The sequence below is a fragment of the Apostichopus japonicus genome, chromosome 10 (genome assembly GCF_037975245.1).
Source record: "Apostichopus japonicus isolate 1M-3 chromosome 10, ASM3797524v1, whole genome shotgun sequence".
NCBI classification, from domain to species: Eukaryota; Metazoa; Echinodermata; class Holothuroidea; order Aspidochirotida; family Stichopodidae; genus Apostichopus; species Apostichopus japonicus.
Window position 1 is genome coordinate 3,530,412 of NC_092570.1, and position 22,622 is coordinate 3,553,033.

At 40.3% G+C, this 22,622-nt stretch overlaps 1 protein-coding gene across 2 annotated transcripts; it reads right to left on the reverse strand.

Moving 5' to 3' along the window:
* Positions 1-1,125: 1,125 nt before the first annotated feature.
* LOC139974793 (uncharacterized) lies at positions 1,126-22,613 on the reverse strand. Of its 2 annotated transcripts, XM_071982223.1 has the most exons (10): positions 22,462-22,612; positions 12,067-12,435; positions 11,047-11,312; positions 9,516-9,703; positions 6,717-8,233; positions 5,853-6,147; positions 5,366-5,462; positions 4,942-5,043; positions 3,273-3,533; positions 1,126-2,265 (listed from the first exon to the last, which is right to left on the reverse strand). In XM_071982223.1, exons 2-10 carry the CDS (start codon positions 12,417-12,419, stop codon positions 2,111-2,113), a joined length of 3,234 nt encoding a protein of 1,077 aa, XP_071838324.1. In that variant the 5' UTR covers positions 12,420-12,435; positions 22,462-22,612; the 3' UTR covers positions 1,126-2,110. The 2 variants fall into 2 exon arrangements, with proteins under 2 accessions (XP_071838324.1, XP_071838325.1); XM_071982224.1 differs by lacking the exons at positions 1,126-2,265; positions 3,273-3,533 and adding an exon at positions 3,540-3,806 and having other exon boundaries at positions 22,462-22,613.
* Between the last annotated feature and the right edge of the window lie 9 nt (positions 22,614-22,622).

Sequence of the window (22,622 nt, forward strand, 5' to 3'; positions counted from 1 at the left end):
TTTCTTTTATTTAATTTTATAATGCACATAATGACAAAATTTCACCAAGGTTTAATGAGAAAAAGGTTTGACTATAAATTTCTTGTTTTATCATGCATTTTATTTAACCCATACTGGTAATATATATTTATATATTTGAAATTGGAATGAGTCGTAAAATCCATATCAAGTTTAAAACAAGAAAAGGAAAATGAGTAAATGAAACACTAGATGCGCAACGAAAAAATATACAAATTTTACAAGATATCCTAAAAATGCAATTAAACAGCAGATGATGTTAAAAAGGGACACTTGGTGTCAAGCAACACTAAAAGGCAAGCAAGCAAGCACATTTAAATCTTTTAAATTATATGACATTAATGTATTAATTTGAAATGATAAATGTGGTAACATGTCAAAAGTATTTCACACAATATTCACTACCGGTCTGCAGAGGTCATCTCTGTTGCAGCTTTGCTACAGGACTGACCACAAGGCTGATATGTGATGACCAGGACGTGATTTGTCTGCAGATTTACTTCAGTTTCGTATTAATGGCAAGAAATCATCTCTGAACAATGCGCCACATTTCCTAGGCTTCCTGTTTTTAAGCTAGAATTAAAAACATGAATTTCAGATATCACCTCAATTTCAGATCTATATATTGCAGATTTTGGTTTTATATTGACCATAAAAGCTGTAAGTTTATACTATTCTTTGGAAAGTGGGAATGATAACAGGATTAAAGCTAACAAAATGGTCAATAGGGGAAAAAAATATGTTTCTTCGCAACAGAACTTTCAAACTAATAACATTTTGATTGATATATTTATTTATATATTTGATACTGTCGTACTTACATCAACAATTTTCAGGCAAGGAAAATGTTTGACAAAAATACATTACATGTTAATTTTACTTTGTTTTTTAATAAATTTTTACAGTACAAATAACATGAAATTGAATATCAGAAATAATTCTTATTTAAGACATCACAGTCAAAATATGACTCTTTGCATAATTTCTGTAATGACATTTTGTAATAAACATTTCATATGAAATTTCTTGTTTTTGAATTACTTTTTGTGAACATTAAAAAGTTGCCTGTAAACTACAATTTTGTGATTGCACAAGATGTGATTGCACAAGAACATTCCTACACACACTTTTTAAAAGTGCAAAAAACACTCCAACACTATTTTGACAACTATTACTGTACTAGGAATATTCGATACACCAATGTTGCATTCAAAGTCCTACAAGATTCATGCAATGAGTTTAAATTATTTCATTTCTTGAGGTCAGCCCGAATTCTTACATGCATAGAAGGCTGAGTACTTCTGCTACAGAAATAATGGTAGCTTAAGTAGAAATATGGTAGCTTTTTAAAAATCGCTTGAACTTCACAGACAGAATAAATTTCTATTAAACACCAGAACACGAGAAATACTAACTAGAGATGAGAGGTGTGATGAATTTATCAAAAATGTTGTGCACTCTGACGATTCTTTCAATTATGACGACTATGTACAGCACAAATAAACTGAACTAAAATTCCTAAGAGTTACAAGTTAAAATGTCTAAAACAACAGGTGCATAATTTTTTATAGAAAACTGTTAACGACAATCCCTGCCCCACCCCCCCCCCCCCACCACCATCCAACCAACCTACCTTAAGTGTAGAAATAACGGGTCCCTCAAAAGTCCATAAACATATATATATATACAGGGATGTGCCCAGGATTTCCTGAGTGCCGAGTATACTGATCGCCGTCCTGCGGGAGGGTCTAAGGGGGAGGAGGTGTCCCCTTCCCCTTTGAGAAATTTTTCGATTTTTGAAGGTGCTCAGATGCCAAATGCTGGCACTTGTGTAGCTTTTTAAGCACATACACTAGTTTCGCTAACAATTTACATTTTTTGTGTGAAATATATTGTTAGGAATGTCGGGATTTTAGATGAAAATAGTGCTGGGCGGGATTCACGATTTTTAAGACAGTGCTGGGCGGTAATTTTTAGTGCTGGGCGGGGCTGCCCAGCGTGGGCACATCCCTGTATATAAATCAGACAACCAATACATTCAGTACTACATCTCTGTTAGACTGGTACCATCAGCAGCAATGGATTACAAGATCTACGCTAGGGAACACGTCCCTCCCTCTGTTGTATCAACCTGACTGGTACCACCGGTCTTCTTGGAGGATGACTTTGGCTTCCTTGATGGTTGGGGTTCTGTCGACATGCTGTCACTGTCGTCGGAATCGTCCCTGGTCTTTGACTTGTCTCCGGCTGTTTAATAAAATTAATAAAAAAAGTAGTAGGAAGAAAAAAAAATTCATATGACATGAGCCAGATGGAATACTTTGCAAGGTTATCACATACTGTAGCAAAATTATCTATACCAAATAGTAAGATGTCATGAACGTTTTTGGACATGTGTAAGAACCTTAGTGTAATTGTCAGTATTTTTAATATGATATAAACAAATAACAAAAACTCATAAACTTTTAATTCCAAATTTTCAGTGTACACATATTACTCCCTGACTGATCTAACAGTGTCATGAGAAGACTAACTGGTGATTCTGGGAAACAAAATTTAGTTTTGTCGACATTTAAGGGTCCAATTAACAAAAAATGGCACTTGGGCAATGATGGTCATACGTAGATAGAGACTTCCGATTTTGCAACCTTGCTTTACCTCCCGCCTGCCCCTCTTATTTGCTTTCAGTTGCGCAAGTAATGCCATGATCTCAAGAACTCTGCCTAAACCTGTGTGATATTAAAGGACACAATGTTGCACAGGGTTTTTTCAGTACTGGATGAGGGTTCTTTCCCGATAAACACAAGTAGTGCAATAATATACTCGGTGCTGTGGCCGAGTGGATTAAGGGGGTTGCATTTTTAGCAATGAGGAATAACAATCCGGAGGTTTATGGTTCGATTCCCGGCTGGGTAAATAGTAAGGAGGGTTTGTCATCCAAGAACAATCTATGGTTTTCCCATCTGCAAATGACTTTCTAAATTGCAAAGATTCCAAATTTGAGATAAAATGTTGAATTGGAAGCCACCCGTGGTATAAGTTGTAATCCATAGGCCCTTGCCGGCTTCTCCCACATTTGTGGTCGCTTAAGCATCCTAAAAATATCTGCTGATTATTATTATTAGATTTTATTAGCCAATATCTATAAAACACCATACAAGCAATTAGTCCATATGAATGATTAAGGCGCATGATATTTGCAACAATCCCTGTTGCCAACTTGACTTTTGATCAGTTCCCCGAAAAATACTTACCTTTTTTGGTCTTCTTTTTATTTTTCTTGGGTTCCCAGGGGCCTCTCCGGGGATCGATTCCGTAGCACTCCTCAATCGAATCATGGTCGTCAAAGTCACTGTCGCTGTATCGGATAAACTTGACCTGTACATCAGAGGCGGCAAAAGCCCCCTGGGACGGTCCAGCTTTGTTCCCCGGAATGCTCGGCGGTATGGGAGGGAGACAGGGCCCATCGCTGATGGACTGTTTCTCTAATTTCTTAGGCAAGTCCGATCCGTAATCTATAAAAATCCGTTTTAGACAACAAAAGTTACAACAGGTGCCACAGAGTAGGACGAATCAAACGTTTTGCAGGGAAAATTGTTTTTGTTTTTTGGTTCTTTACTTTTCTTGTCATTGGCTATGATCTGGTGATGTCAAATGACAACGGGTGGTGCGGCCGACTATAACGATTGTCTTTGAAATATAACGGCCAGCTAAAACCTCTCTGCAATAGCTAACGGTCTACCAGTTACCAGAAAAATTTGCCACTAGGTCATCTGGTGCAAGAATGTCTAAAAAAAAAATGAGACAAATGCAGAAATAAAGATAATTATACTCCAGGGTCTTTTTAAAGTTCCAAAGGAAAAATGAAACCTAAAGTCTTGTCAGCTTGAATTGATTTGGGCTTTATACATGACATTTCTTAGTCATTTTAAAATTTATTTGTGTTGCATTATTTTTTTTACAATCTCTCTTATAATCCATGTTCTATGAAAGTCCTGTTTTTCTCACAATCACCAAACCACACCACCAATTTTCTTTCATTGAAAACTACCGTGAACTGTAGACAGATGCTCGACACATAAGTTTAAAATGTCGTGAAGTGTAAGATTCTGTCAGGGGCAAAGGGCACACCCTAATACTGTACGCATCATGCAGTTGACAGCAAATGAGACATTAATTGACATCAATTAAATGAATGAATTTGCATCTCATTACCTTTGAACGATGCTAACACCCTTTAATCAGGAAACAATCTTTATAAAATGTTGCTCATATATGCTGATAGGTCAAACAGTTCTACCTTCAGCACAAAGCCTGTTGCTGCTGGCTCGTTTGATTTGTGACGTTAATATTCACTACACCTGTGCTTTGACATGGAAAGTCTGGGAATTAATTTTCCAAAGGCCGGATATCTGGCAGGAATTTTGTTAAGGCACTTTGGCAAAAAGTGGTTTTAATTTTTTGTGTCAGCTAATCTTGCAGGAATGTTGACAAGATGAAGGGGGGTAGGGGAGTGTGGGGAGGACAATTCTTGACATTTTGTTTTTTGTACTTTTTTTGTTATTTCGAGCCCTGCTATAAATGTGATGCAATACTGGTGCTGTGGCCGAGTGGATATAGGCAGGTGGCAATTGAAGCAATGAGGCTTAGCAATCGATATGTGGCAGGGTCATAGTAAGGTGGGTTTTTAATCCAAGAGCAATCTATGGTTTTCCCATCTGAAATGACTTTCTAAATTGAAAAGATTCCAAATTTGAGTTAAGATGTTGAATTGGAAGCCACCCGACGTGTAAGTTGTAATCCAAAAAACCCTTGCGGGTTTCTGCCACGTTTGTGGTCGCTTAAGGGTCGTATAAATAACTGCTGATTAATAAAGATCATTATTGATACTGTTCGGAATAAAGAGAATATTTCATAACTCACTGTCTTTGTTTTCATCGCCCTCTATCTTGGGGACTTTCTCGTCAGTGGAATGCAGAGAAGATGCCGAAGAAGATGACTTGCGTTTCCTCATCGATTCCTCTTCTGCGAAGAGAAAATTTCTGTCAATTTTTCCCCGTTATTATTCGTTTCACTGTCATCTGTCTTCACCTCTATGCAGTATACAGTATACTCATTCAATTCATTCATACTTTGCCTCTTGTACAACGACATATCCCGACTGTGAATAATTGCTGCCATTTTTTTTTTAAGGCAGCTTTCGGAATTTTCCTTAACAAATTTACGAAAGCCTACCAAGTATTACTCCAGATTGTAAACTGATCAGACCTTGGGTTTTCCACCAACCCAAGGTTAATAAGCTAGAGATTGATTCTCAATAGTTTTACCAACCAACCAGTCTGTTTACCTGAAGAATTAGAAGAACTGGAGAAATCGCTGCCTTCCTCTTCAGTCTTGTCGTCCTCGGGATTCCGTACTGCTTGGTTCTTTTCTCTTTCGGCTGCCTGAAAAGGAGATAAAGCAAAATATATGCCATATGGTAAAATGATTCATTATCAGCATCCGACGCATCTGTAAGAAATTGGAGAAGAGAAATCCAGTACCAGCATCTTCTTCACATCAGAATTTAAAGTCTTCTCTCCTGATGTATTCACGGTCCGAAACAGAAACATAAAAATTAGAAAATAGTAGAAGACGGACATATATGCAAAATATCCATAAATTTTCGATATTCTAAGAAAGTGATCTGCAAAGAAACAAAACAAATAGGAAATATAGAAACTCCCAATAACGCAACAACCTGGTCTTTAAACTTAACAAGAACCGAAAGAGAATCAATCGTTTCCCCAAAAACAAATTGTGGTATTCTTCTTACAGAAAGGAGATATATTCACCTTAAATCGTCTCTGATACTTCCTCTTTGCTTTCGGTTTGTTCTCGATGTCCATGAGCATCTCGAGACGTTCCTTCAATCGAGTCCAGTCTTCGCTGTGCTGTTTACCTTGTGCCCAGATGTCCTCCTCCATGAGTAGAGCTTCTTCAAAATACTTACGAGCCTCCTTGTAATGCGTCAACATCATGTTGATCAATCCCACAAAATAAATAGCTCGGGCGGTCTGCTGATGGGTCCCCAGGAGAGCCTTGCGGCCTTCCAAGGCTCTGAGAGCCAGCTTGAGTGCATCTTCGTATCTGGCGGCGAAAATCAGAGACGAGTGAAAATAAAATCAACGTTGAAAGATCAAAATCAAAGATATCGTTGACAGGGATGACATGGTGGGTATTTCTGTGATTCTTATTCAGGTTGGACACCTTACTGTACCTACTGAAGGTCCCCATATGATTTTGTATAGAGTGAGTTACCCTCCATCCCCTATTGGCATGGCAAGAGTTGGTATCCATATATCTAATGGGTGTTACTTTTACAGTATGACGTTTAATAAACGTACAACTGAATGTCATTCATTGGTCCACACATTTTATCTTTTCAGAATAGCCCTGGTAGTGATCTGACCAATGGACGCTCCATGTTTCACACAGATATCAGGGATAGGGTATACATGATTTTCGGAGCATTATTAGCAGGAGACTTTTCAACGCTCATTACAGTACACGCCGGAGCACATCATTACATATATGACCCTCTCAAAAATGATTCATGGATACAGCTGTTTGGTAGCTTTATCTACAAGCCACAGCTTTTTGCATCTCGTGACTTGAAAATGATTTTTCACATGTGACTGTCACTGCTCTTCACTCACCGCTCCATTGAGAAATAGGACATCGCCATATTTTTCAGCAGTAGACAAGTCTTTTCTGTTCCGCTCACCCCCAACGATTCCTCAAGTTTGAGAGCCTCTTTGTAAAGCTCCACAGCTTTCTCCTGCCTCCCCATCTCATGCATGCATGCTCCCATACTGACCAGGACGTTGGGCATTTCCATGTGTTTGAGCGACCCGGAGATGTTTGTCAGCATGTCCAGGGCTTTCTGATAATGGTCCAAGGCTTTGACCATGTCGTTATGGACGTACGTGAAGTGCGAGCCCGGATCTATCACTCCGATGGTCTGCCAAGTGGTACCCAACGACAACAACGAACGAGCCGTCAGGAAATGCTCGCCGAGAAACTTCTCACGGATACGTAAGGCCTTCTCTACGTATGGCTTTGCATCCTGGGCAGACGCTCTCCTTTTTACCTCTGCCAGACGCCCCTGCCCCACCAAGACATCGGCTCTCACCTGATAGCAGTGGGCAAGACTCAATTGAACCTCCTGCGATTTTTTGTTACGAAGAGAATTGAGAATTTTCTCTGCTTCTGTCAAGACCTTCAGGAGAGGTTCTGCCGGCTCCCCCGCTAGTAGAAGCTGGTACATCTCATGACACTTATAGTCCACGTACGAATGCATCTGTTTATTCTCCTTCATAATCTGTGCTCTCTTTTGGAAGAAGGCCCTTCTTTGCTTTGGGACCATCAGGTGACTCACTGCCATGTGGAGCCATTTGGTGATCTCAGGTGAGTCGTACTTGGTCGAAGACTGAAGCAGCGCGAGGACTTCTTGATAGTTGGCGTGATCTGCATCCCTCTTGCTGAGTGCCTCCACGTAATCCTTCTCCATCAGGTGGCAGATTTTACGTAATTTCCCCCCGTAATGGTGGATGAATTTCTTCTCTGCGTCTCGATATATCTTCCCTTCTTCTTCGTTATCCAGGACCAACTGCTGTATGAAAGATCTCAACAGGAGGTGCATGCTGTACCTCATATCTCCTTCCTCGGGGTCGTTGGGCCCCCGGGCCTCGTTCCTGTCGCTCTCAAGTAGGCTTCGATACATGATCGCTTGCAAGTCCAACTGCAGCTCGACTCTAGATCTCTTCTTCAAATCCAAAATATCTCGGGCGGCCTTTAGAGAGAAAGTGCCTGGAATCACTGCCAGCTTGATCAAATGATTCTTGTGATCGTTGGGGAGGGCTCGAATAGAACTCTCTAGGCAGAGGCTGAGCTGATCAGAGGCAGCCAAATTCAGATGAGTTAAGCTATGTATGATACCTCTCCCTTTACTCTTAGTATTCTGTAGGTATTTCAGCAGATCCTTCGGCTTTATGGTCCCGTCTTGGAATCTGCTGCCGAGGACTCTGATCGCCAACGGAATCTTCCCGCAAAATCTGACAAGTCCCTCGCAAGTGTCCTTATCGATGTCGGTGTTTCTGGCATGATGCTTCATCATCGCGACTCCATCCTCCAAGTTCATTTCGTTATCCCCTTCCAGGGAGAAACAAGTTACCTGCAAAGGAAAAAGAAAAAGACAACACCCTGGAACGGTGAAATGGCATATCTTTTAGCAGAGGTGGAATTTTTTGTTGAGATATCACAATTTTCTGCTCTCTCATGAATAGGAGTGTTGGGGGGGGTATTATTAATAATAAAAATCATACTTATTTATATAGTGCACTATACCGACCGTCTCAATGTGCCTTACAAGAAAAAAAACAAGAAACAAGTACAGAAATGCAGCATAGTAGAACAAAAACTTAAAGATACACGAAAGGATTGAAAACATTACAAGGTCCAATGAGGGTACCACGTGAATAAGTGAGTTTTTAAGACGCTTTGAAAATTGTATTTGGTAGGGGTCTTCCTAATGTGGGTTCGGAGAGTGTTCCAGAGTTCGAGGGCAGCAAACTGAAAAGAACGCTCACCGTATGTCTTCGTTTTAGTTTTTGGTGGCTTTAGGAGAAATAACAATGCTTAGATCTGAGTGAGCGAGTTGGAATTTATAAGGTGAGTCAGTTGGAAATATAGTTTAGGGCAAAACCATGGATGGCTTTGTATAAAGTGAGGGTGAGAAGTTTGTACTTTATTCTTTCAGAAACAGGAAGCCAGTGGAGTTGGTGGAGAATAGGTTTTATGTGGGATCTGTTATCTGTGAGGGTTGCTAATCTGGCAGCAGTGTATTGAAATGCGCTGAAGCTTAGAGATTTGGTAAGCAGGAAGACCAGAGTGGACCGTTCACAGGTAGAGGACCGTGGGCTAAAAGGCACCCAAGTGCACTTGACACTAAACTGCAAGAGTGCAATTGTTGTGAGGAGATAGCAAAGTGAGGAGTGCAGTAAATTCTATCATTCATTTTGGACTGTTCATATGTAAAAATTTATTTACAGTGTGAAAACATCAATACTTTATGTCCCAGGCAGCTAATGACAAAGAAGCTTTAGTATCTTTAATTACTAAAGCAGGTAATTAACCCCCCAAAAAAAACCAAAATATGAAAAATGTTTATTACTATTAGACAGGTAGAAAAGTGATTAATGCTTCAGATATATGGTCATCCAAGATAATGCAATAAGGTAATGCCTGTGGAACCATTTTTCCTGATGGTACAAAGAGAAAAGAGGAAGTGGGAGGGGAAGGGGGTAAGAGAAGGGAAGAGTCACCAAATAATGTTGCTGTCGGTTACTGAAAGACTTTTAAATTGATGCAATCTTTTTGTCCAAAATATCTTATCATATCCATCGCTAATGTGGAAGGTCACAAATGATATATGTAAGGGATATTTTTGAACGAACCTTTCTAGGATTCAGACCACTCCTTTCGAGACCTGTACGAGAGGTTATGACGATCTTGAGCTGTGAATTCATCAGGTTGATGGCCTGTCTGATAAGATCGACGAACGGCTCAGAATTGATGTTTGGTTTGTCTCGAGTACCAGGATCTAGGAGGTAGTCTGCACTGTCAAGCAGCAGTATGGTGCCAGCTATGTATGAAAATCAAATGTGGAGTGGACCGTTGAACGGTAGAATATTTCACAGTCAGTTATGTCTTATTATCATCACACTTGCACAGGAATTGCACAGAAAAGTTTAGGAATTAGTGAATGTAATTAAGAACTGGTCTGTTACGGGACCTAAACCTGGTGCCCTTGGCAGAGAGGCGCAGACAAAGTAGAATCATCTTATTTGCTAAGGGCATCTATGGTCAGGCTCAGATCCCTATTGACTGCCTAAGAAAGCCTCTGCGTAGGAGTCGGAACATGCACGATATGCATTTCTGCCAACTGTATGCCAGTACCAATTGCTATAAGTATAGTTTTTTTCCAAATACAATTAGGGATTGGAATAGTCTGCCTTCAGACCTCATTAGTAGTTCCAGTGGTTCTGTGAATCCTGTCACTTATATCAGTACTCGGGTCAGATCTAATTAATTACTCTCTTGACGTGTGTGTGGTGAGATATTGTCCCTTTTTGCGGATGTGTCACCGTATCGAAGACGAAGAATGTCATAGTAAACATAGTATGAACAAAGAATGCAATGCAATTTCGCTGTAAAAGTTTGGTATTAATTTGACGATTCAACAAAATATTGGATCAATGTTACATAATTCCAATGTTTCAAGTTTGAAGAATGGTTTGAACTTAGAAAAGAACAAAAACTGATGCTGTAACTCGATTGACCTTTGGCAAAGGGACTTGTGCAAATTATCTTAGGTCACACACGACGCAAGAAAACCTAATCCACATTGTCTGAGTGTACCAGGTAACAGCTATCATTATTATCGCTACACTTTGAAATATTGCTGCTTATTCACTATGGTGACCCTGTGGTCTTGCAAAAACTACTGAAGCTTGTCGGTAACTTCCGTACCACAAGTATTACAAAAGATGAGGAGACATCTGCATTGATAAAATGAATGTATGAACAGAAACTGACAGTTAATGAGAAAAATGTTAAGTGTCCAAAGTAATGTGTAGCAGTTTTGATGGGTTCTTAAACTTTTGTCTCACATTAAATACTACGATTTCTATACAAAAACTGCTATACTTTTTCTGTAAGCAATTTGCAATGCGATACTGGAAAAAATCATTCCCTTGGCTATGAGAATACATGACATTGAAACGAAAATGGATTGATAGGCAAGATAGAAATAGAACTGAGGAAGATATCTATGATTGTTGTAGTTATAATTTTATGTAATATAAGAAATCAAGCTGCAATGAAGTACTTCACACAACGTGCTGTGGATCGGATATTTGTGCATATATATAGAAATCCATTAATGTGGTTACTGTTGTTGACAAATTACTATAATACTTGACTCGCCTGCTTTGGACGGCCTGAAGTTTTTCACCAAGCTGAAGAGGACTTCTGGTTCATAGGTTTTACATTCTACATTAAGCCTATGTAAGATTGCAAAGAAGGCGGCTTCCACTGTCGTTATCTCACGCAGGTTGACTGATATCAACTGGTGCAACCGCAAAAGCCGGTGGCAGGCTTCGTACGCCAGTCTGGTCTTTCCCGCTCCAGGCATACCACTGATACAGATGACATGGATGTATGGCTGCTCTTCGTCCAGGACTCCAATCACACTGGCAACCAAAAGAAGGTGATTAAAGATGTTAGGTGTGTGTGTATGTGTGCATGGAAGGGAAGGGGGGGGGGATGTGTGGTATCTGAGGCTGGTAGCTGTGTAGGTGGGGTACTGATGTATGGATAGAAGGTGGATCGTTGGTAAGTCAGAACAAGTTATTTCAGTAACACTGTTAGAGTCATTTTTGTTAAAGGCATTAATTGATGTATGATTTTACATCATGTAGTACTTACATTAATTCATAAAACAAAGCAATGTCATTTAAAACATATTAACTGCAATATGGGAAACCAACCAACTGCAGAAATCGATGCAAATGTTTCTCTCGGAACATTTGTTGCAAACTTACACACTTGCACAAACAATTTAATTCTCCTTTTCTTGAAAGCATTCAAAGACTGGAATTCTTGGAACCAAATGTTCATAGGATCCATGTTATTGGAAAGCTTTGGGGTAACTATCGGGTCCATCCCTTCAAATCAAAGTTGCAAGTTCCACTGCCACTAGATTGAACTGTTTTCTACCTCCCCACCCCCACCTGGCACCCTCCCCACCCCCTCATCCCACCTTCCTCTCCTTTTTTTATAACAGATTACAGAATATGAAGATATACTTGTAATAGAGATCACTACTTCACCCTCACTCAGTGTATCACCCCAACTGCCTGTGAAATGTACTCATCCTACTATTGTATATCTACATGTACAAATTTACAGAATGATAATCTGTAATTTACACAAAGATATGATCACCTTTGAAGCAAATCTTCTCTGCCAAAGAATGGTCCTTCCAAGGCTGATGACTTGCTGTTTTCTTTCTGGACTACAACTTCTCTTTCTCGTTCATACTCGTCAATCGCCTCTACGAGATCGGTCCTTCCAATTTGATCTAGCCCTATCTTTAATATTTCTAAATCGGTTTCATGCATCAATCTCTTTTCCTCCAAGATATCAAACAATTCCATGGGATTTTTAAAACTCATGGTGTATTCTTTACCAAGCTTTTCTTTCAAAGCAAACTTTAAAGCGGCAGTGTCGTTTTCCTCACACTCTTCAGATAGAAATGCCAGAAGGCGTCTGTAGGTGTTGATTCCTGTAGTAGCCATAATGAAGTCGTTTGCCCTGTGGAGATAATAGATAAATAGAAAATGTAGGACAAAACTGACACTGAAAATATTTTAAGCTTCACAAATGTGTCAAATCTAAAATGTGAATACTATTATGTAGTGCTTATCAGTTTGTACCAGAGATGCCATAAAGCAAACTCACAACAAATAGGTATTTTAATGAAAATGAGGGGATCCTATATATAATGACACTTTGAATTTCCTGTTTGGAAACAATCAGTGAATGCAATGTAAACTTCTGAAATGGACCCAAAAGGCTTAAGAAAAGGAGTGGACAGTCAAACGAATGACAGAAGACACCAGTAGCTGCGGTTGACGTAATCTATTCTTACAATAAAACAGCCTCTGTAAAACAACATACAGAACAAATCGTAAGATGAGAAAATAAAACATAATCAACACTTAAAACACTTAAAAACTTAAAATGATATGAATATGCAGAAACGATATGAATATGCGAATATGACCTCATTAGTATGCAAACAATTAATATAAATGCTTCACACTTTCTAGTTTAACTCTCTTCTAAGTTCTAAATATCAACATAACAATTTTCCCTCGGTTCATGTAATATAACTCTCAGAAAACATCAGTATCAATGATAACATGCACAGAGTGAAACTGCATGGATCTGTATGAACAGAAAAGAAACTTGATTTACAACATTTACACTAGACCCTTGACACGATAACTCACCAGGCTAAAAATAGATACAAGGTTTTGACTTCAGCAAATGGCAAGCATCATAGTTGGTAGATACCCAAGGTAGAGGAGAACTCACACCAAACCTGTTTGAATTAAATATATACCAGTTTACACTCTATGTCTCTTTACTGAAAATTATATAGTCTGCGTCCGGTTGAATCCAAAGTCACAACAATAACAATAACAAACAGTACAAATCTTACATAACTTTACAAAACTCTGTCAATAAGCATAGTCTTTAATCAAAACATTTAATCAAACAATTAAATAAGTCTTAACACCTTGCAATCCCAGTCAACACATATTAACGTATACCGTAGCAGAATTCATACATTGGGAACCAAAACAACACTTTGATATTCCCACTTAATAATACTGAAAGTGCGCCGCCATTTTGACAAACAAAAATGCCAGGCTTCTATAGCACTTCAACCCACACCTATTACGTAATGGCACATTTACCTATCCTAACATGAGCACTGTTACAACAAGAATAATCTAATATTACGATCCATCGGAATGATAAATAAACTTAAACATGATATCAATATACGTACATCATTTCTAGGACAATAAATCTTAAGAATACGATCATCGAAATAAGTGAGGATATGATCATTGAAAGAAAATATACGTTCTCACGAGTCCCGAATTTCTAACGATAACATTCGTGGAACCCCTATACCAAGTATATCATTGAAAAGCTACAGACAGCTTCATTGATACAGAGTCATAAGATTCGATCAAGAATTACATATTAACACCAAGATAATAATTAGATTTCTTGCGATAAAACGTGACAAATATCAAATCAACACTCACCCTTACAACGGTGACACAAAACTCTTATTCTACATCGATAAATTTGACTTGGTTTCCACCACTACTTTCGGCAGTTCTTTTTACGTTAAGCACGGTGATGGAAGCAACAAAGAAAAGCTTTGTAGGCCTTCTCTTCCCTACGCAATCGGCGACCCAATCACGAGCGTATTGATATAAAACCTGTTAAACCCTTAAAAATCCAGGTAAATTAACAGAAACAAGAAAACCCTTTGTCAATCTGGACATACTAAAAAGAATATAAAGAGATACTGGCCAGAAAACGAGGTAACATTTAACATAAATAACAGCTTAATTGGGACTCAATTAACATCCCGCGCATTCTACTAAACCCACATGTTTGGACCTCAGAGAAACAGAGACAGGAACGATGACTCACACCTCTGTCACGGGAGTAAGTACCAAAACATTGCCAGGTAGAATTTAACACCACTACAATCTTCCCCGCGATTAACATCATCGCCTCTGACTGATGGTAATCTTACTAAAATAACGGAAAATAAATACATCAAAAACAGGTTCAAGCAATTCCAATAACCTTGAAAGGTCTCACAATTGAGTTGTACAACATCATAACCAAATGACAAGATTAATAATTCCACATGTTCTTGACCTAACTATCACCAGCATTTGGCAAAATAGAGCGAGGCAAGTGGGCAGGATTTGAGTGAACTCCTTTGTTTACTCTCGCTGATCGTCTGTAGCCCACAGGTTGCTCCTCATCTATCACAGGAGGTCGACCTCTTTCTGGGAGTACTGCCTCTTGTTGGTACAACCAAAGCGGTAACAATTCACACAAATTTTCATCGTCATCGTCAGTATCTACTTCAGGTGGAACTTCATTTTCATTCTCAATAATATCAGCATCTGGTTCTGCAAGACAAGGTTGATCACTACGAGGGTCATGAATCAGAAGTCTTCTGTTCACAGTCTTCATGTCACCGCCTAAAGCTGGTCGAATACTGTACACATCACCCTCCTTGTTGATACTAACAACTACATACGGTTCGTGATAAAACTTATCCTTCAATTTATGGCGACCGTCGAAGGCACATCGCTTTAGCAAAACTCTTGCTCCAACTGGGAAAGGCTTACTCATAGGTAGACTGTCATGTGCACGCTTCTGATTCAAGAGATTCTTCTCCATGCGCTTCTTTGCAATTTCATGAGCTTCTCGCAATGCTTCTGCCTGTGCTACAATATAATCTTCTTGCCAATCATCTCTGACTTTACTTAACAGTTGGTCAAGTGGGGTAAAGGGGTCTCTACCATACAGCATACGGAAAGGTGAGATTCCAGTCGCACTGTGAGGAGTTGCGTTATACACAAAAGTGAGGTGATTCAGCATTTCAGGCCACTGTCGTCGCTTGGAAGGATCGATGGAGCGTATCATGGCGCAAAGGGTACGATTGAATCTTTCTGTCTGCCCGTTCCCTTGTGGGTGGTACGGTGTGGTATGTGACTTCTTGATTCCATACAGTTTGCACAATTCTCTGATGATGTTTCCTTCAAAATTCCTGCCCTGGTCTGAGTGTATTCGTAAAGGCGCACCATAATGTGAAAACCAATTATCCCTCAATGCCTTGGCTACTTCTGTTGCTGTTTGGTTTCTGCACGGTATGGCCTGTGCATACTTTGTAAAGGAATCCGTAAGGACTAAAACGTCTTCAAAACCACCCTTTCCTTTATCCAGTTTCAGGAAGTCGATTGCCACCAATTCATTTGGGCGAAATGCAAGCAGATGTCTCTGGGGGGTCCTTATCTTTGCCGTTGGGACTTTAGCAGTCACACACTTGAAACAATTCTTCAGATGAGTTCGAACATCTTTGTGAATTCCTGGCCAGAAGCATCGAGTTTTCAGAGTGTCCAGAGTTCTTCCAACACCTTGATGTCCCCACTCATCATGAGACATGGTCAGCATGGTTGATTGCAGGACACATGGCACTAAAAGTTGTTTGTACTCTCTTCCCATAGGTCCTGTCACCTTCCTGTATAAAACCCCTCTATACTCTTCCAGACGATCATATTCCTTCAACCAGCTCTTCACTTCTGAAGAACAAGGTTCAACTTCTTCACCAGGCTCCCATGACGACTTCCAATACTTCCACAGAACACCGAGTACCTCATCATTCTGTTGCATTGCTGCTAGCTGAGCATATGTGTATGATGGAAATATGCAGGGAGAAACAAAATCTGGTGGCTTCTCTCGATCAGAATGTCCAGCCTGTGCACGAACTTCAGCAGGAAATATGGTACAAGTAGCAACTGTAGCTCTGCAGGGCAACTTCTCCCCTTCTTCTTGATTGTTTGGATGACGACTGAGGGCGTCTGCACATGCATTCAACTTCCATGGCTTGTAAAGGATCTCGATGTCAAATGAGGCTAACTGGGCTGCCCATCGTTGCTCTGTAGCACCAAGTTGAGCCGTCTGGAGGTGTGAAAGAGGGTTGTTGTCCGTGTATACTTTGCAATGCGAACCCATCAGATACTCTTTAAATTTCTCTGTCACTGCCCATTTAAGTGCAAGCAATTCAATTTTAAAGCTAGAAAAATCTGGATAGTTGCGTTCTGCTCCTCGAAGTCCCCGACTGGCGTAAGCAATGGGATGGAGTTTTCCATCATCATTGGCTTGTAAGAGACATGCACCCAATCCTTTCAGACTAGCATCGACCTCAAGAACAAACTCACTTCCAAACTTTGGATAGGCTAGGACTGGTGCAGTGGATAAAAGTGTCTTCAGCTTCTGGAACGATTCATCAGATTCAGAAGTCCAGACAAAATCTGATTTAGAACGCTTCCCCGCTTTCTTCCTAGAAGAACCAACAAGAGCATGGAGTGGTCCGGCTAATGCTGCAAACCCAGGCACAAATCGTCTGTAATAAGATGCAAGTCCTAAAAAGGAACTTAACTCTCCTGCATCTTCAGGTACTGGCCAATGCATAATTCTTTCAACTTTCCCAGGATCAACTGCAACTCCATACTTATTGACGATATGCCCAAGGTGACTTACTTCTTCTTGGAAAAACTTACATTTCTCGCCTTTAAGCTTCAGCCCGTTTTGAATGAGTCTCTGAAACACTACACCCAGTCGGTTGACATGTTCTTCAAAGCTGTCGGAAAATACCAGAATATCATCTAGATACAATACCAGTTGGGATAAGTTGACATCTCCAAAGATAAATTCCATGACTCTTTGGAAAGTGCTGGGACTGTTACAAAGTCCTTGAGGCATCCTGGTGAACTCATACAGTCCCCACGGCACACGAAATGCAGTCTTCTCCACAGATTCAGTATGTACAGCTACCTGGAAGTATCCGTGAGACAAATCTAGGGAAGAAAAGTACTTCGATCCACCCAAGGCCTCTAGCGTCTCATCAATCCGTGGAAGGGGAAAAGAATCCTTGATTGTAATAGAATTCAGACGGCGATAATCTACACACAGTCTCAAGGAGCCATCTCTCTTTGGAACAATTACAACAGGGCTGGCATAGGGGCTTGACGACCTTCTGATGATATTCTTTTCAAGAAGTCCTTGAAGAAGTTCCTTGATCTCTATAGTTTGTGTCGGAGGAATTCTTCTATATGGTAACCTAATGGGGGTGCACTGATCGGTTAACTTAATCTCGTGGGGTATGAGATCACAGAATCCTAGATCCAGATCATCTCTAGAGAAGGCCTTCAAGTTATCATGTAAAAGGACAGCTACACCATCTACCTTGTTTCTTTCAAGCGCCGGAAGTTCCACTCCCCATGGCAATTCTACCATTGTCTCATCAGCCAGCATATATACTTCTGTATCTGAGGAAGGTGTACCCTCTAAACTCACAGCCTGACTACCTTCAATTCTGTCTTCACTCTTAGTCAACAATTCTCCTCCCTGTCCTTCAGCAAGCGCAGCTACCGACTTTCCTACTAGAGATCCTTCACTTCTATTCTGACATGCAGCAACTTCTTCTCTTTCCTCTCCTATGACTATTTCTGCCTCACATACCTGAGTAACATCTGAAAATTCCATACATCTTGCAGCCAATTCTACACTCTCACCCTCCTTAACGGGTTCATTGGCACCCACTAGAACCTTCAGAGCATTACACCCAAGTAGGATAGGATACTGCTCAGATCTCCCAGAAGTCTGTCCGTCTATGATCAAGAAAGCTACTAAGCTGGATCGTTCCCTTATCTTCACCACTGCACTTACAAACCCAAGTACGTTTACATCTTCATCACCAAATCCAACAACCATTAAAGGGACAGGCAAATTCATAATCGGTCCGAGTACACCTTCAAGTATCTCCCTGTAAACCACAGCTGGTATCAAAGATGCCTCTGCTCCTGTGTCTAGGACGCAGCCTACCTCTACCCCCTCAATCTCTGCAATGACCGTTGGACTTGAAGATATCAATTTCTCTAGCACCACTCTAACCTCTGCATCTTCTCTATCTCTCCCGTTGACTCCTCCTACTCTAACTGCTATGGGCTGTCGATTGGTTACCAAAGACTCTACTGTTTCGCCCGTAACAGCAGAGACTATTGGTTTCCCGGATGGCTATTTCTTGGCTGTGTTTGGGGATGCTGTTCTGATGACCTCTGTCGCTCATTCCTTCGATTCCTTGCGCAGTCCCGTGCAATATGCCCTCTACGCTGGCAAGAAAAGCAAGTTGTGTTCCAACGCTGACCGATGTCGACGGGTGGTGGGGCTGAGTTGATAAATTGTTGCATCGTGTTCTGGAGGGATGTCAACTGCTCCTTGAGACTCTTCACCTCATCACTTAGTCCACGTTGGTTCTCCAACAGGGTAGAAAAGGCTCCATCCTCTTTGATTTCAGCTGCAGCAACAGGGGCCTCTACACATACTTCTCTGATTCGGGATCGTCTGGGCTGCATCTCGCTTTCTTGAAAAAGTAAGATAGCCTCCTTCCTCATCTCTTCGAACGAACTTACATTTGGAGATAAGTCAATCCGTCTCAGCTCCCTACGCACATAGGTCTCACTGGCCCCACGAATGAACTGCTCTCGAAGAGACTTGTCACGGAGCTGCTTCAGGGCTGTGCTCTCCTCCTTTGATGATGCAGCCGTCTCCATTTTCGTATACAATCTCTTGAGGGACCTACTATAATCAGACAAATTTTCACTCTCTTGTTGTTTGCGATTGTGAAAAAGGCTACTCAAGCTTTGAAGTGATTCGTACGTGCCAAAACAGAGATTCAGTGAGGACACAACCTCGTCAAACTTTTCTCTCTCGCTCTCTTCCAAACACGCAATCTCTTCCTTGGCTGGACCAGTCAAATGATTGATCAGAGCACGTGCTTTGGCTTTGTCCTCCAGATCATACTGTGCGATGATCCCTTCAAACTCTTCCAACCATTCAAGGAAGGAAAGATCCCCAGCTGCATACGGTGGTCCTTTAAATTTTGGAAGGCGACTCACAGGAATTCCTTGAAACCCCATCGCTCCTTTGAAAAGCTGGGTCAGCAGGGCCATATTCACAGCATTGGGATCTGGGTCTGTCATGATGCCTGCACCACTTGCCCTTCTCACTTACCTTATGCTTTACAAAGGACGACCTAATCGTATCTACTTACACCAAATAAGGCCCTAAACTCACTCTTAACTTAATCAAATACCTGTACATATATAGTAGCCTGAGGCTGTTTTATTGTCTTCTTTTACTCCTCGGTGCTGTCTCTGGTTATCGACGTCAGCTGATGATCACAACGTCTTACTATGGTAGCTTCCGTATCCCACTTCTGACACCAATGAAATGGACCCAAAAGGCTTAAGAAAAGGAGTGGACAGTCAAACGAATGACAGAAGACACCAGTAGCTGCGGTTGACGTAATCTATTCTTACAATAAAACAGCCTCTGTAAAACAACATACAGAACAAATCGTAAGATGAGAAAATAAAACATAATCAACACTTAAAACACTTAAAAACTTAAAATGATATGAATATGCAGAAACGATATGAATATGCGAATATGACCTCATTAGTATGCAAACAATTAATATAAATGCTTCACACTTTCTAGTTTAACTCTCTTCTAAGTTCTAAATATCAACATAACAATTTTCCCTCGGTTCATGTAATATAACTCTCAGAAAACATCAGTATCAATGATAACATGCACAGAGTGAAACTGCATGGATCTGTATGAACAGAAAAGAAACTTGATTTACAACATTTACACTAGACCCTTGACACGATAACTCACCAGGCTAAAAATAGATACAAGGTTTTGACTTCAGCAAATGGCAAGCATCATAGTTGGTAGATACCCAAGGTAGAGGAGAACTCACACCAAACCTGTTTGAATTAAATATATACCAGTTTACACTCTATGTCTCTTTACTGAAAATTATATAGTCTGCGTCCGGTTGAATCCAAAGTCACAACAATAACAATAACAAACAGTACAAATCTTACATAACTTTACAAAACTCTGTCAATAAGCATAGTCTTTAATCAAAACATTTAATCAAACAATTAAATAAGTCTTAACACCTTGCAATCCCAGTCAACACATATTAACGTATACCGTAGCAGAATTCATACATTGGGAACCAAAACAACACTTTGATATTCCCACTTAATAATACTGAAAGTGCGCCGCCATTTTGACAAACAAAAATGCCAGGCTTCTATAGCACTTCAACCCACACCTATTACGTAATGGCACATTTACCTATCCTAACATGAGCACTGTTACAACAAGAATAATCTAATATTACGATCCATCGGAATGATAAATAAACTTAAACATGATATCAATATACGTACATCATTTCTAGGACAATAAATCTTAAGAATACGATCATCGAAATAAGTGAGGATATGATCATTGAAAGAAAATATACGTTCTCACGAGTCCCGAATTTCTAACGATAACATTCGTGGAACCCCTATACCAAGTATATCATTGAAAAGCTACAGACAGCTTCATTGATACAGAGTCATAAGATTCGATCAAGAATTACATATTAACACCAAGATAATAATTAGATTTCTTGCGATAAAACGTGACAAATATCAAATCAACACTCACCCTTACAACGGTGACACAAAACTCTTATTCTACATCGATAAATTTGACTTGGTTTCCACCACTACTTTCGGCAGTTCTTTTTACGTTAAGCACGGTGATGGAAGCAACAAAGAAAAGCTTTGTAGGCCTTCTCTTCCCTACGCAATCGGCGACCCAATCACGAGCGTATTGATATAAAACCTGTTAAACCCTTAAAAATCCAGGTAAATTAACAGAAACAAGAAAACCCTTTGTCAATCTGGACATACTAAAAAGAATATAAAGAGATACTGGCCAGAAAACGAGGTAACATTTAACATAAATAACAGCTTAATTGGGACTCAATTAACATCCCGCGCATTCTACTAAACCCACATGTTTGGACCTCGGAGAAACAGAGACAGGAACGATGACTCACACCTCTGTCACGGGAGTAAGTACCAAAACATTGCCAGGTAGAATTTAACACCACTACACTTCTAGTTTCTACCAACATGTAAACCTAAACTAATGTGCTTATGTTACTTAGTTGATTTACAACTTTTGTTGATTTTGGTACAATTATAGAATACAGGGCCATTCATTAACTCTTCCCAGCATCCGGATGCGCGGATGCGCGGTGTGTCTGTACATGTCCGTACACGTATGTCGCCCTCTAAAATTCCATCACGTATATCATTTTGACTCCGCATCCGCGCATCCGCGCATCCGCGCATCCGCGCATCCACCCGGGAGTACTAGGAATGGACTTAAATAATTTTCGAAAGTTTCCCCATATACCATCACGTATTTCATTTTGACTCCCTCTAATTTCCATCACGTATTTCATTTTATCACGTATTTCATTTTGACTCCGCATCCGCGCATCCACCCCGGGAGTACTAGGAATTGACTTAAATAATTTTCGAAAAAGTTTCGACATATACCATCACGTATTTCCAATACTGAAAGTTCCGAATGTACGAAGATATTCCACATCAATAGTGTGTCGTTCTTAAAAGGCATCCATACAGGTGTGACGCCCTCTAAAATTCCACCACAGAAGTACTAGCAAAAGACTTAGGAAATTTTTGACTCCGCATCCACGCATCCGCGCATCCACTCAAAAAGAAAGAACTGGGACTTTGACATTTTTTAGTCACATACGTACTGGGGAGAGACTGAGCATCCGCGCATCCGGATGCTCAGATAGTATCATCGAGTGGCCCTGTATTCTATAATTACTCCTTGATTTTCACACACAGGCTGTCCAAACATACGCAGTACCTTACTGTGTGATGTAGGCGTAGACTGTACTGCTACATTGAAAGAAAATATTGATTAGAATAGGCCTAGGCTATGTTGGGCGTGCCTGTAAGACTAGCCTAACGAAAAGAGCCAAGCCAACAACAGACAATTGACAACAACAGATATCATCATAGGGTTGGAATGATTCCATAGTGATTATATCACCTCAAAAATGTAATGAAACAGAAATATTAGGTCATTCCAAGAATCGCCTGACAACCAGGCTGACCAGGGTGAAGTAACAAGGTCCGGAAGTTGTGGCGTCTACCTGCGATTTGAGCAAGAGAAAGGGAAAGGCCCGTTTTGCCAAATGAGGGCAGCATTTG

Excerpts from the sequence above, each read along its gene's own strand:
- LOC139974793 (XM_071982223.1), bottom strand. The coding sequence starts at position 12,419 with ATGGCTACTACAGGAATCAACACCTACAGACGCCTTCTGGCATTTCTA. Across the intron at positions 8,234-9,515 it reads GTGGTCTGAATCCTAGAAAG|GTAACTTGTTTCTCCCTGGA; the intron begins GTTCGTTCAAAA and ends TTTCCTTTGCAG. Across the intron at positions 5,463-5,852 it reads AGTATCAGAGACGATTTAAG|GCAGCCGAAAGAGAAAAGAA; the intron begins GTGAATATATCT and ends TCTCCTTTTCAG.